Source organism: Leuciscus leuciscus, assembly GCF_965113295.1.
Source record: "Leuciscus leuciscus genome assembly, chromosome: 9".
Classification (NCBI taxonomy): domain Eukaryota; kingdom Metazoa; phylum Chordata; class Actinopteri; order Cypriniformes; family Leuciscidae; genus Leuciscus; species Leuciscus leuciscus.
In genome coordinates, this window is record NC_138733.1 from 32,416,489 (window position 1) to 32,433,246 (window position 16,758).

At 38.4% G+C, this 16,758-nt stretch overlaps 1 protein-coding gene across 1 annotated transcript in view; it reads right to left on the minus strand.

The window, feature by feature from the left end:
• LOC309506930 (LHFPL tetraspan subfamily member 6 protein) overlaps positions 1-16,758 on the minus strand; it is a 76,683-nt gene that overhangs the window by 58,035 nt on the left and 1,890 nt on the right. Inside the window, exon 2 of the mRNA XM_082180973.1 lies at positions 15,661-16,193. Coding sequence (XP_082037099.1) covers positions 15,661-16,045 — 385 coding nt within the window. The 5' untranslated portion in view covers positions 16,046-16,193. The remainder of the gene's footprint in view (positions 1-15,660; positions 16,194-16,758) is intronic.

Genomic DNA, 16,758 nt, shown 5'->3' on the forward strand with positions numbered 1-16,758 from the left:
CAAGTACACATGTTCTCCAATAAAATGGTATTTCAAGAGCTTATTTATGGAAATGAGTGTGCATTGGGGAACACAGGACCTTAACACACACACACACACACACATCGTGTCTACATATTGCTGCAAAATCAAAGGAATAATTTTCTTTGACTACAGATTTTCATGCATTTAAATATATTCACTCGCTCTCATTCAGACTAGTCTCAGTTAGCTGTCTCATAGCCTCAGTCATCAAAGGTCAACTAAGACACGTCTTTTTACGTACACAGCTGACGGCAATTTATGCCACCCCTAACCTCTGAATGCGTATGACATTTGAACCGTTTCCTGTATACGGTATCTCCAAACACCTGTTCGGTGTGAGGATTCACGGGCCATTCGAGGTGAAGTTCAATAAGTCTAGCGTCCCACTCAACGCTCGCTGAGTGATTATGTGGAGGTAGAGGAGTGAGTCAGCAGGTATTGCTTTCTGAAATGTCATTATGTTCTACAATACTAACACCATCATTGTTATTATACCTGAAGTGCTGCTATCTGCACATCAGGATCCGGTTCGATTTTCTCTCACTTTCCTTTGAGTTATTCAGATGTCTCTCGCTCCATCCCTCACTCTCACACGCAAACCGGCAACAAAGAATAATCAAATAGAAGATCTCTTGAATGTCTCCATTGTTGCTCCAAGAGTGCACTGATATTAAATGGAGAGCAAATGAAGACTTTTGCTTTAATCTCCTGTTTCTAAGATGTTCCTTATAATAAAAAAGGCTCTTGTAATAAAAATAATTTAAAAAACGATTTGAAGAGATCTCCACAATGTCTCACTGTTCTGAGATTCAGAAATCTACAAATTTACCAGTCAAAAATTTCAATATTAACTTATATATTTTATCATCAAATTATCTTAAGACCAAAATATCTAGCATGCGTCTTCTCTAGTTTTAGAAGAGCTCTCAACAATGTCTCATTCTGTGCTCAGTTTAGCCAAAGCACTGAATTCTGCAATTAAAAGTTAGAGATCTCAATATGACCTCAGATATTTCTTATCAAATTCTCACATGAGTCTTCTCTAAAGTTTTTGAAGACATCTAAACAATGTCTCATAATGTGCTAGGACAACAAAGTCTGCAATAATAACTCATTTTGAGTTCTAAATATAAATTTAGAATATTTAAATATTTTTCAACAAATTCCTACAAGACCCAAAATATCTCACGTGTCATTTCTAAAGTTTTTAAAGAGATCTTAATGTCTCATATTGTGCTCAGATTTGTCAAGATATAAAAATTTGCAATTAAACTTTAAAGATCTCAATATGAACAAAACTCCCATCACATTCTTCCAAGACCACAATCTCTCACACGTGTCTCCACTAGAGTTTTCAAAGAGATCATAATGTCTCGTTCTGTGCTCAGTTTTGTCAAAGCACCAGTCTGCAATTAAAAGTTAGAGATCTCAATATGAAACTCTAATACAGTATCTCTCAACAAATGCTTCCGAGACCAAAATATCTAGCATGTGTCTCCACTAGAGCTTTAGAAGAGATCTCAACAATGCCTCACTGCTCTCAAATTTCCCAAAAAACGAAGCCTGCAATAAGTCAGAGATCTCAATATGAACTCTAATTATTCTAATACCAATTACAGTTGTCTTATTTGCATCAAGCAATTTTAAGAGAAGCATCAAAGACAACGTTGAAAGTTTGATTAAACATAATTGAGAACTCCACAGTCTCCGGAACAATAAAAAAGCTCTCATCAGGGAAATCACACTTATCCTCTACAATGATTGCTGAAATATATAGCATTGAAATATTCCTCTTGACAGATTCGACACACACAGTTTATTCCCCAACATAGCCTAATGCAGCTCTAGCTGGGCTCTGGCCAAACAACACTGAGATTTGCCCCTGAAACAGCATCTCTCTTCCAGCCCTGTGGAGCTGCATCACAGCAGGTCACATCAACACCTCTAAAATTACCAGTCCCAAACCAATCTCACAGACATTTAAAACGACAAGAGCACAAGACGCCAAAACGAAGACTGGGGGCGCTTCAAGTTCAGTTCTCTTGGTTCTTTTGGACCAGACCAAAAAAAAGAAAATTATACATTTAGCCCTGGTGTTCTTAGCGTTAACACTGTCATTTTTAACACAGAACCTAAAAATACAAAACAAAAAACAGCTTTTATGACGTATATTTTGCGGCTAAACTTACCGAACATCCAAAACATGGTGTGTGCTGGGCTAAATGCGCTCGTTGTATGTGCGTAGCCTACATATGATGGTATTTTGACAAGCTGTGAACTTGTGAAGAGCTTAAAAAATGTGTAAAGGACTCAAAACAGCGGCAGGGATCCCTTCGTCACACACGCAAACGAAGACCTTCTGCGTGGAGACAAGCTTCTGACGGGCAACATCGTGATTATACGGAGAAAAAAACAGGTGTGCTTGAGCTTTTTTTCGTCTTTTAGGGCTGCATCTTGTGATATCACACCCTGTTTTTTGGTTTGTCTTTGGTTCTTGTTGGATTCGAACCGCACCGTGCTGGTTTGGAAGTGGAACGAGACAAACTTTTTCAGGGGTCTCGGTTCGCTTGTTTGTGGCGCACCGAGTTTCAAAAAGCAACGTTCACACTTAGGGTGCTTTCACATCTGTAGCTCGGTTCATTTGGTCCGGACCAAGGGTGAAAAATGATACTTTGTAGCTAGGTTCCTTTGTTCTTTGGTTCCTTTTCACACCACACTTACTGCTTTGGTCCGAATCAGTTCATGAGTTGATGAAACGAACCAAAATGCAGTCACGTGACAACATCCACATCACTCATTGGCCAGATGTGTCTTGAACGTATATCCATAACTGCACTTCGATTGGACAGAATTAATGTGCGGGAAAATTCCAACAGAACTCCCGGAAGTAAACAAAGAGGAAAGTCCGGCAGACAGATAACGCGCCGCTTTTTACTATGGAGAGACGACTGCGTGGGCTAAACTTGTGAGTTTTTGGAAGTTGGGACCTAATATGGTCATCAGACCAAATTTCTATGAGGCTCCGCACCTCCTCACAACTCGTTTGTCCGCGAGCTGCCATGCTAAATGTGCAAACTGTCAAACAAACGGATCACGTTCTCACCACAAACAAGCCGCTCCAGAGTTCGTTTGAAAGCGATCACTTCGAGGAGGTCTCGGTACGCTTGTTTGGTCCACTTTTGGTGCGCTCCCGAGTGTGATTGCTGCATTCACACCTGCCCAAACGAACCGCACCAAGGGGGACAACGAACTCTAGTGTGATTCAACCGAACTAAATGAGGCAGGTGTGAAAGCACCCTTATTCAAATGAACCGCACTAACAGAGCAATCGCACCAAACATGCCAAGTGTGAACACACCCTTAGAGCTGTTTAAGGAGCTGTCAGCTTACGTCCTGTTCACACTTAATTTGTCTCAGATGATCACCTGTATATAGCACTGTCCCCTTGTTTTTGGATCACCCGAAACGGATGTTAACACCAGGTCAACAGTACATGTTTGAGCATACGGACGTGTTCGACTGCTGAACTGTAAACTGAGAGAGGTGGAGCGGTGAGTGTCTTCCTCTCCCTCACTGTGCAGTGACAGATGACTGAGCTGTCGGGGCTCTCCATACGGCTGCTGACAGGACTGTATTTCACTATAGTGGTCACCACAGTGCTCCTGTTCTTTATTTGGAGTCGTTGTGGAGCAGTGCAGGACAAAAAACTGGCTGCTCTTTTCCATGCAATGAAAGTGAATGGAGACTGAAGATGTTAAACCCTAAAATTTACAAAAAGCACCATAAAAATGATCCATATGACACATCAGCCAAATATTTTAAATGTACTCTCTGTACTCGGGTTAGTTTTATATGGTTTCGAAACTTTAAAACAAACAAACAAAAGTTTACATTTAATGACTAAATACATTTAAAATGTGTGTGTGGATGTGTGTGTGGATGTGTGTGTGTGTGTGTGTGTGTGTGTGTGTGTGTGTGTGTGTGTGTGTGTGTGTGTGTGTGTGTGTGTGTGTGTGTGTGTGTGTGTGTGTGTGTGTGTGTGTGTGTGTGTGTGTGTGTGTGTGAGAGATTAAATATATATAAAAATATAAAAAATATTTTCAATTTAACATGTTTTAACCAATATTATGAATTAATTCAATATTAATTCTTAAATATCATAAATCACAGTCACAACTTGACATTTTACAACCTCAACAGCACATTGTTCAAATATAATAAAAAAAAGTAAAAAGAAAAAAGAAAAAAAAAGCCAAACTTGTTTTGTTTGCAAAAATGTCATTATTTTAATCAGGCTTTTTTTCTTCATTATAATATCAGAAAAGTTGTATCACCTTGACAATTTTTCATTTATGTTCTAAAGAAAAATCTAAATTAATTTTCATTAAACGGTAAGTATTTATTTATTCATTAAAAGTAAAATATTAATGTATTTATTGAATGAAATGTGTGGAATATTAATAGATCCAGTATCATTTAAATATTATATATTTGCTATTACAGTATTTATTGACATTTAAAATTCGCTTATATATATATATATATATATATATATATATATATATATATATACTGAAATGGTTATAAATAGACATTTTAAACCAAAACTACTTTACAAAAAAAAAAAAAAAACATATATATATATATAAATTTTTATTTATTTTTTTTTTTTTTTGTAAAGTAGTTTTGGTTTAAAATGTCTATTTATAACAATTTCAGTTTTAGTAATTATAGACTTCAGTTTCCAAGTCACCATCAACATCTTTTTGTTCAAGTTTTCATAAAATTGTATTTTATGTAAGCTTTATTTCAAATAATGAAAAATGATTTATAATAGTTACCAATAACAAAAAAGAGCTTAATATCATTGTCCCTGTAACACAATTGATCAGTTTCGCGTCGAGCCTAACAACACCCTTTTATTTATGATAATATGACTATTGCACAGCCTCTCTGCTTATTGCTTTAATACAGTACATTCCCATCGGCCCAGAGCTTTTCTGCCCAAGGTGATTTTATAATAAATATGTCAATTACAGGCAAAACACTTCTATACATCAGCTGAAAGAGCTTTGAATTGCTTTAATGATCCACCTTCACCGCTCGCTTTCTCGAACCCATACAATTTACTTCCATAAAACAGAAAGCTGAAAGCACGGTCCATAAATCAGCTATGAAACAAATTTTCTCCACTACTGCTCCTTTCATTTTAGGGTTGGCTGTGCAATAACAATCCCCCTATGTCAGCGCGGTTCATTTTGCGGAGTGCTGAGTGTGAGGTGGAACAGTGGTGTGTGGCGCTGAAAACAAGGACTTAACAACCCAAAGCGCTGAAATAACACTTCCTGCCTGTCCTTTAGCAGGCCAGACTTCCTGTTTGTCTGAAATAAATCTTTGCTTAAGCTGGACATTCCTCCGTGAGCTAGTGTTTCTCTCTCTCTATGTTTTCGCAAGCTCTCTCTTCCTCTGCTTCGGTTTCATTGTCCCGTTCTCTCTCGGGCTGTTCGACTATCCCATGGGTGACAGAGCTGTGAGTGAAAGAGGTTAAAGAGAGCAGAAATAGAGGGCTGGAGATCAGGTCACAGAGAGATAAGACCTCCTGAACGTGGGTAATTGAAAAGTTTAGAAGGACAGAAAGAGAAAGAAAGAGCTGGTAAACGACAGAAGAGAAAGACAAACAGCTCACGGTCAAGTGTAAATGAAGAGGCGGAATCACACAAGACCAGCTGCCCGTCATGTCATACCTTCAACAAGCTCTCCTTTCAGAAAACATTTGCATTTGTCCATGTTTAAAATATAATAAAATAAGTCAAAAATAAAATGTACGATATATACTGGTGCATTATATCAGCCGATAATCGTACAATAACTTTTACAATAAATAAAAAAAAAGAATGAGATGAATACTTTTATTCAACAAGGATCCATTAAATTGATCAAACGTGACAGTAAATGCATTTATAATGTTGTAAAATATTTCTATTTAAAATGAATGCTGTTATTTTGAACTTTATATTCATCAAAGAATCTAAAAAAAAAAAAAAAAGAATCTCAGTTTCCACAAAAATATTAATCAGCAACAAATCAAGACATCATCATGATTTCTGAAGGATCATGTGACACTAAAGACTTGAGTAATGATGCTGAAAATTCAGCTTTGATCACAGGAATAAGTTACATTTTACAATATATCAAAATAGAAAACAGTTATTTTCAATTGTAATATTATTTCACAATTTAACTTTTTATTTAATTTTTTTATCTAATAGCATTGGTAAGCAAAAAAAAAGACTTTTTAAAAAACATTTTAAAAATCATACCAAAACTATTGAACGGTAGTTTATAATCAATCAATATTGGATATTTAATTGCGCAAACAAATTATGGAGGAGTTTGCGAAGGTATGACCCCCACTTATTAAGGCTTGAAACTTTAAAGATTCAAGAGTACTCCGTTGTTCATATATAAGTATATGCATATTTTGGTCATTTTTTCAAACAATCTTTCAGTAACGTTACTTTACAAGTTAGTCAGAATGTATGTCTCTAAATATATATATGCCTGGGAACAGAAATCGCCTGCATGAGAAGGTAACCATAGCAACAGCTGCTTGATCACTGTCTGTATTGCATGTTACATCAACATCATTATACAGTTGTACATCATTGTACAGTCATTATAAACCAGTTTTGGGGAAAGTTACTTTTAAAAGTATTGTGTTACAATATAGCATTACTCCCTAAAAAGTAATTAGTTGCATTACTTACCCTAGTGAAAAATAAATATACTAAAATGTATTTGAAATACATTTATTTAATGCTAAATATATTACAAACACATTTACATATTATGTACTTAATATAAATACCCTGCAATTGTACTTTTGATATACTAAATAGATATACTTAAAATCTGCTAAATTGGAACATCTAATTTTGTAGTTACTGTACTTTAGTTATCTGGAAATAGTGCTGAAGTTCAACTTAAGTATATTTGATTGTGCTTAAGTGGAACTATTGCAAGTATACTTTAGGTATACTTGCATTTAAATTATAGTGTTCATACTATCCTTATTAATAGTGATATTAACACACATTAATACTCAAACTGACGTTGTGGGGTCCATATGGAAAGTGCCACAACAGCTGACCCCTCCCAGCGCCCCATGTAAGTCCAACAAACCTCCATACCTGGTGGGACGGAGGGACAGAACTTTCCAAGGGTAAGGTCGATAGCTGCTGTTCCTATCTAATTCACCCAATTCAGCCATGAATTGTTGGATAACACTGCGGAAGTGTGCCGGGTCCAGATGGAAAGGGTCTCAACGGAGACCACATCCTGCCTACAGGGAGGTAATATGTGGAAGATACACATATGAACTGACCCTCGGGACAGTGCTACATATGGAAGATCTCTGCGGAAGGTCCTGCCAAGAGAGCGATGGAACCATTACCGATGCAGAGACAGGGCAAAGTGGAGCCTTCCCAGGGATAGACACGGGTTTACCGACAGGGAAACCGTAACATGGAAGAATACACATATGGGATTACCAAGAGGGAATCACAACATATGGGGCATCTAGCCCCGTACAGGTGCTGACCAACCGAGCTTTCATCTCGAGTACTGGGCTTGGCTTCGGACGTCTGACTGCCGAAGGATGCCTGGAGGAAACACCATCCAGGGTTTGCCAGAGAGGGAACTCACCTGGAGAGTGAATAGGGCACTTGTATCCACCCGAGGAGGGAATGGAGCTGCAAGTGAGCAGGCAGCCCTCCTGCACATTGCCTGTTTGTACCCAACACACGGGAAGAAACCAGCTCCACTTGGAGATTGTAGAATCTTGTGATGGGTTAGGTGATGTCCAGCCCGCAGCTCTGCAGATGTCTGCCAAGAGGAGGCAACTCTCTGTGTGGAGTGAGCTCTCATCCAAAGGGGGCACGGCTCGCCCTGGAACTGGTACGCCAGGGCGATGGCATCCACTATCCAGTGGGCCAGCCTTTCCCTTCTGCTGACCTCCAAAGCAGACATGAGCTGTTCTGAGCTTCTTAAGCTTTGTGTGCGGAAGACGTAGATGTGCAGAGCGCGAACGGGACACAGCGATGCGAGGGCTGGGTCTGCCTCCTCCAGGGGTAGCGCTTGCAAGTTCACCACCTGTTCCTGGAAAAGAGTGGTGGGAACTTTGGGCACATATGCAGGCCGAGGTCTCAGGATTACATGAGGGTCAGCCGGTTCAAATTCCAGGCACGTTTCACTGACCGAAAAGGCCTGCAGGTCCCCCACCCTCTTGATAGATGGGAGCGCAGTCATGAACACTGGAGAGACAGGATCTTAACCTCAACTGACTGTAGCGGCTCAAAGGGCGCTCTCTGTAGGGCTGTATGTACCAAAGAGAGGTCCCAAGAGGGGATGAGGCGTGGCCGAGAAGGATTTAGTCTCCGAGCACCTCTCAGATGACTAGGTTGTGCTTTCCCAAAGACCTAACGTCTACTGCATCGTGATGTGCTCTGATAGCAGGCACGTACACTTTCAAAGAGGAGGAAGACAGCCTTCACTCCAGCCTCTCCTGCAGGAAGGAAAGCACAGAGCTGATCGGGCATTTACAGGGGTCTTTGGGAAGAACACTAATCAACGAACAGACTCCACTTCAAGGCATAAGCTCACCTAATAGAGGGGGCTCTGGCTGGAGTGATAAGGTCTACCACCACCTGTGGTAGGCTACGTAAGTCTGCCACGTCCCGTCCAGAAGCCACACGTGGAGGTTCCAGAGATCTGGACGCGGATGCCACAAGGTGCCCCGTCCCTGAGAAAGTAGGTCTTTCCTCAGGGGAATCCGCCAATTGTCCGAAATGACTCAATATCGGCTTGACCACCTGGGGGTGGAGTCTCCATTCTCCCGGGAATGTAAGCTGTGGTGAGAGAGCGTCAGCTCTCCAGAGGAGGAGATGGTGATCAAATTGCGACATGAAATTTGCGGTCTGCGAAAGTAGGCCATCTGATCACCATCGCCGTCCGGACCAGCACGTGCTTGCACTCGCAGGAAGTGGAGTGAGAGCGGAGGAAGCACCGAAGCATCTTCGGGCAGTAAAAGATGCCTTCCACGACTTTGTGTCCTCCTCATGCGCCTCCTACTGTGCAGCACATCTCACTCATCAATGTCCATTGGCTTGTTTTGTTACCACTTGAAGGTGATTGGGGTCCCAAGTGAGATCCCTCAACGTCAGTCTGTCAATGTAATGTCAAGCTTGGCTGACTGATAGGGAACTCAAATTTCCACACAAGCTTTTTTCAGTTTAAAGGAAGGGCAATAACATCACCCATCACAGCAGAAAACGTTTTATTCGGGTATGACTCAGTATATTTTGACTGCTCCAAAACAAATCAACTATTCAATACAAGTTATTTGGCCCCTTTCAAACAGTATACGGTCAGCAATTCATCACAGTTTGAATCATAAAAGCACCCAAAAATGAATCACTTGCTGTTTTCAGAATGACGAGCAAGGACGTGTTAAAGGGGGGTGTCAGGCAGACAGATAAATCTATAATCCAAAGGTTTAAACATGAAAGGGAAAAATGATTTCTGTACTTTCAAGAACAATTCGCTCATGATGAGCAATTCTCCCAAATGACTCATCATTCTGTCCAATGTTTTTTTAGCCAAAAGGACACAATACACACCACAGCAGGAAGAACATGTTCTCTGATCCCCAGTATTTAGTCATGGTAGCATGGTAATACCTTTTCCTTAGTAATATGCAGCTGAATTGAAACTAAAATGAATTCAAGTCCACTACAACTCCTGAGTAATATGTCCATTAGTTTGACTGAGGAGGTTTTCCATTAGGGTTTATTGGTTCAATTCCAGCTGGCAAACACATACACACAAACAAACACACATTAACACACACAAGCAATGCAATTATCAGTGCCTGTTTATCTTTATCCTGTGAAAAAGAAAAGACACATGCTGGTACTGTACATTTGTAATCCAGGGACATTATTAAGAAAGACCATATTTTGAATAGAGAAAAAATAATCATGTAGCCTATATAAATCATATTTGCATATTAAACAAAAATATTGAATATACATTAATATTTAATAAATGTTTTACAATTGATCACAATTAAACCACCAAATAACTTCTAACTGAGTCCTAAGTGCATGGAGTGATTTGATAGATATGTGTACACAGACCAAATTATAAGTCATATTCACAGTTAAACTGATGAACCAGTTAATCCGGTTCATGAATTAGATCGAACCGGTTGAACTCAAATTAATTAACAGGCTCAATGATCCAGTCAGAGCAATTCTTGAGTTCAACAGAGGTGAAGATTGTCAGTAAATAATTAAATTGTGGTCTGTTCATTCCACAATGTAATTATATGACTTTTCACTATGATCTGATTATAAAAAGCTGCATAAAGATTCCTAAAATCTTCCTCTTGTGTTTTACAAATAAAACAACAACATAAGGGGTTGGAACAGTGTTATTTTACTATTATTTACATACTGCTGATGTTTTTCTTACATTTTTTAATTAGCTTTTATTTTTACTTTTTCAGTTTAATTTTCATTCTAGATTGTTTTAGCAATTTTGCTGTGTGCTTTTTTCATTTTATTCGCTTTTTTATATTTCTATTTAGCTTTCATATATTTTTATTACAGTGTTAGTACTTTTATTTTAGTACTTCAATTTAAACTTGTTTTATTTCAGTTTGCCAAAACATTTTCATTTGAGTTTTAAGTTTTTCATCTAATATTTATATTTCGTTTTAATTATAGCTTTATTTCGATTAACAAAAAACTGTTTTCAACATTGATAATAATAATCAGAAGTGTTTTTTTGAGCATCAAATCATCATATTAGAATGATTTCTGAAGGATCATGTGACACTGAAGACTGAAGTAATGATGCTGAAAATACAGCTTTACCATCACAGGAATAATTAAAATAATATTAAAATAGAAAACAGTTACTTTAAATTGTAATAATATTTCACAATATTACTGTTTGTACTTTATTTTTGATCAAATACAAGCAGCCTTGGTGAGCATAAGAGACCTTTCAAAACCATAAAAAAATATATGTTTTCAAACTTTTGACAGGCAGCCTACTGTACATTTACATTATTAATAGTAATAATTAAGTAAACTATGAAAGTGGCGCTCCCAGTCCCCCATAATCCATATGCATTTTCAATTTATAAAATAACCGTGATGCATTTCTGACCAACTTGCCCATGACAAATGAACCATTGAATCATAATAGATGAGATTAAACTGCATAATACTGGAAGGGCTTTCCATTACTTCACAAAGGGAAACATCATCCATCTCTGAAAGAACAAAGATAGACTTTAGAACAAGAGGGCAAGAAGAGGGCTCTAATCAAAGATGCTTTTGGTGACACATAAAGGGCTTATCAAACTCATTATCAGCAAAATGGGCATCAGATGAATCAATGTGAGCCACAGGGAGGTGTTGTCTTTGCCAAAGCCCCGCTGTTCAGAGCCCTCGCTGCCAGACAGCACTCATTAACACAACACAATACAAATGAAAGAGACTCAATTGGCAAGGACAAGCTGCAGTCCAGTGATTTAACATCAGGGTACTGTTCCGTCTCTCTCTCTCTCGCTGGGTCGCTCGTTTTTCTCTTAACCCCTGTCTGGTGCTTTTCACGTCTCTCATTCAGTCTTGTTCAGTCGCGCATACTTCAATTTAACGCCACGCTTCAACTCATGCGGCTAGTTCAATGTCAAGAGTTCAGCCGCTGCTGTTAACTTCCAGGAACTCAAAACAAACTATTCGATAAACCTTAAATTATGACCACACTGTCCAATCTACACACTTACATGACGATAGGATAATACCATGTTTTTTTTTAGACTATATGGCATCTCATTTAGTACCCTTTCAATATGTAATTTCATGATGTCTGGGCATAAATAAAGTACAGTAGCAGTACTATAGTACAGTGATGGTATCAAATGGTAATACCATTGTGCTTAAATTCATATAGCACGGTGTTAACATGGTCCTCAGAGGCACGTTCAAGAATATCATGATACTACAATGGTACATATCACACAAAAAAAACAAAAACTTTTTGGTACTTATTTTGTGACTTTAGAGTCCAATTACGCTTTGTTTGAAGGCGTCTTTGCTATGGTGTAAATATACCGAATAATATTAATTAATAGAACATATACTATACGGTTATAGGATTAGGTTTAGTTGCTTGTAATTACTGTTAATACTACAGTAGTAAGGAGACTGTAAAATAGTCAAATGTAATTCCATGGTTTTATTATGGTAAAACTGTAACTATGATAGACTACGGTCTTCTTAAAATGGTAAATATTAAAATTAAAATAAATTATAGTATGCCAGATTTTTGGTCATAATAGAATTTTCAAAAGTACCTTGCATTACCATCTAAATACCTTGGTAATACTGTTTTTGGGACAAACTCCCATGGTTCACAAAAGTAATAACACTTACTTGATAATTGATTTACGGTAATACAGTTACTTGGCGGTAATAGGGTACAGTAATGGTATCAGATGGTAAACACTGTGGTAATTTTAAATATACCATGGTGCAAATGAAACATTTCATATTATCAATGTTGAAAACAGTTGTGCTACTTAGTATTTTTGTGGACACATTTTGTTCAGGTTTCAGCAACAAAAACACAACGTCAGTTCAATTAAATAAACGTCAGTTTAAGCAACTAAACAACTAATTGTCAGTTTCCATTGATTGTAAGTGAAAAACTGCTGATGAGGAGTATGATGCTTGCTTACATCAGCCACGATGTTCTACAGCAACATGACAGGAAGTGATGCGTTCAGCAGCCCTGCAGTCCTGTAACCTCCTTGTGTCCGGCTCTCTTAAGTCAAACGCCTCTGTCTGCTAGTTAGAAGTGACAGTGGACAACCTCATCTGAGCACATGATGACGCACCTGGATGGCTAACTGGAGATCAGGTGAAATCTGCCCTGACACTGTTGGCTTTGGGGCCAATTTAATGTCACAATAGTTATGAGTGCAAACCTCACATGATTTATACAGGAGGACAGCACATGAACGCACATGTAAAAAAATGAAGACAGTATTTTGAATGCATTTATATATATATATATATATATATATATATATATATATATATATATATATATATATATATATATATATATATCAATACGTTTTATGCAAATTGTTCGCTTTAACATGAATTTAAAAGGGTGAGTGGGACTGAAACACAAAACCATTTATTTGTCCACCTATTTGAATTCAAAATGCATTAATTCAGCTCACTTGCTGAGCTTGTTGGTTCAACTTAAAAGCATATATTAAAAAAAAAGTTGTAACAGAAAAGCTGCTTTAAGATGCATCGCTTATGTTCCTGAATGGTAGAACTTCAGAACAAACTGTAGAAAGTTGTATTAGTGTATCTTAATGTTTTTAGGCTGATTCAGTGATATTCAATAATATTTTTTATTTGAATAAAAGTTGCTGCCTTAAATTAAGTACAATCAACTTGGATGTTTAAGTCATTTCAACTTAAATTACATTAAACTGGCTTTAAAGTTGAAAATTGCACAACTTATTTTAATGTGAAAACACATTTTGCCATAAATTATTGATCATATTTTTTTTACAGTGACCATATGAAGTACATATTTTAGTTGAGTAAGAAACTACAATAATCAAGTAAATCTTTTTTTTTTTTTTTTACGAATTACATATGCACTATTATATTTTAAGATTGGAATACTTAAAAGTTAAGAACATGAAACAATGTTTGCAACCCATTTTACATTCTTAATGCATTTCCAATTGAAACAGGATATTCAACAAGACAAAAAATTGAGCAAATCTGATTGTGTCCATCAGCAAAAGTAAAAAGAGGCCGTTAAGCAGACGATGGGAACTAGCAACACCAAGGTTATGGGATCAATTCCCAGGGAATGCATGAACTGATAAAATGTATATACATTGAATGCCGTGCAAGTCGTAAATACTTTACTGTTTGAGCTTCAAAAAAAGCAAAATCATTCATGAGGCAGAGCAAGTTTTTGCATTTTTGACAAGCATTTTTATGATAAATTGCACACAATAATACAAGAATGTGCATTAAAGTAAATAGGCTCTATTTCAATTTCATGTCGTCTTTTAATTAAAAAGCAATTAGCATGTGCGTTTGCACTAACACTAAGCTAATGAGAATGAAGATGAGCTATTGTCACTTCAGCTGACACAAGAGACAAATGAGTTAAGTTCATGAAGACAAAGCATTTTTAAACATCAGGAGTCCAAGAGCCTGACTAGAATTTTCCACGCCTTGAGCCCCTGCAGTACAAAGAAAACTTCCTTCTAAGACGCCCCACGCAGTATTTGTTTCACCTTCTCTGTCGAGTGCCACAAGCCCTCGAGACTATCAGAGCAGCAAATAAAAGGCACCTTGCAGGCGAGAACTAAACAAACTGAGTTTGGAATTACAGACCCCAGCTTCCAGTCTAAAACTCAATCAGTTTCCCTTCCCTCGCTGAGGCAAAGGCACCCTGAATTACAGCGGCTGGAATCGATGTTTACTGAACTAGAGACAAAGAAAAGGGGGCTTGAAGTCGATGACCTTATGATATGAATATGACTTCTTTGGTTTGTTCCAAAACAATGACAAAATTTGCATTTAGGAGATCTAAGCATTCAAAACTTACAGTCTCTCACTTCCGCTAAAATGGATCACGGACTTTTATGACATCACGCGGAACTTCAGATTCTCATCACATCTTCTGTCCAATCAAATGCTCTCCATAATCTAAAGCTCCACCCCCTATGCTATAAATACCACCTGGCCAAGAGAAATATGTCACGGAGCATTATGGGTTGGAGATGTGTGTTCGGTTGCTCAAACGCTCCTGTTTTATTCCGTTTTCCAACTGTACGTTGGTTAAGAATGAAATGGCTAGAATTCACACCTCTAATATGAAATCCAACGTATCATCAGCGCTCGGATTCGCTTCCATGGTGCTGTTTTGAGGGAAACTAAACGCTATTGGCTATTTGAAAAGGGGGCGGGGCCATTCAATGTCCCGCCTTAGCTTCCTGTTTCAGTGGAAATGATGTCAATGCATCATACAAAGCTGCACATTCCAAGGCACTTCAGTGAGCCTTTAATGCCATTATTATTTTAAATATCAATATAAAATACTAATATCGGCTTTACAGCATAAAACAGTTTTACACATTTTCAATAAACATGCATGCTTGTAAAGCTGTTATAGTGTAAATCTCCCAAAACCTCTCAAGAACATGAAATCAAAAGACAGAAATAAGAAAATACAGTAAAAAAAATAACACACAAAAAACAACCAAACTTAAGGTAATGACTGAGAATAATCATGGAGAAAAAAAAAATCTAATCAAAGAACACAAATTAATAAAAAAAAAATCATGCATTTCAGTATTGAGAATTTTGAGGTCAATCTGTGAAATTGTTGTGAACACAAAATATAATCCGTTTTGTCCCCTTTCAATGTTGTAGTGAAATGTGACCAGGTTGTGTGTTTGTGAGTTTCCCCCTAAACTTGTCTGCATGTAAACATATCTGTCAGTCTGTTACTCACCTCCAAGGAACTGCATGCCCCCTGCTGCGCGTCCAATGGTTCTGGAGATGAGCTCTGATATGCAGCAGCCCATGAGCGCCGTGAGCGCCACCAGCAACAGCAGGCCACATCCCACCCCCGTCACCACCGTACAGATCCGCCACTCCACGCTCGGGATGCCCTGAAAGCTCGCGTAGCGCCCGCACTGCTCCAGCATGACCGTAGCCTGCCTCTCCTCGTCCCGCACGGGATACGAGCACCGCCGGAAAGTGCCGAAGGACACCGGCTTATCCATCTGTGAGCCCAGCAGCCAGTAGGGCATGAAGAAGCCCACGCATGAAGCTGCTGCGCTCAGCAGGGACACCAGAGCCCAGATCATCCCGGTGCACGTCAGGCTGGATGCCATGCTGGACAAATGTGTTTAAATATTGGACACGCTTCCAGAAGACAGCTTGGATAACTAGAGGATGTCACGAGAAATGGTTCCTTTTCCCTTGTTGGAAAGAGGATGTCTATCTCCATACGGTTTTCACCATGGTTCTGTGTGCCGTCACCTGAGGAAGAAGCAATAAAACACACTGTCCCATCAGTCTTCAGAATGTTTCGACTAACATTTAATCAGTAAGAGTCACAATTCCTGTTTTCTGATGCAACAACATTCATATACACCAGGGGTCCGCAACTCTGGCCCTCGGGAACCACTTTCCTGCAAACTTCAGCTCCAACCTTGATCAAACTCTGCTGTTCTAGTAATCCTGAAGCCCTTGATTAGCTTGTTCAGGTGTGTTTGATTAGGGTTGGAGCTAAACTCTGCAGGAAATTAAGGGGGCGTCCCCCTGTGGTGAAAATTAAGCTTTTAATGTTGTTTATATGTCTATGTGGTGTTTGTAATATGCTTTAAGTCAAACCATGTGCAAATTCATAATTCAACACCATTGCTGAGTATTTTCTCCTTAAAACTGCAGTGAACCAAAAACTGACGCCACAAACTACCTCGTAACCAATCAGGTCAACGTGTGATCGTCAACGAATGGATCTCTGAGCTGGTGTGAGTGAGTGGAGGCGGGGCTAATTTGCATATTCATAGAACCGCATATACTAAATGAGGCATGGGTGTAG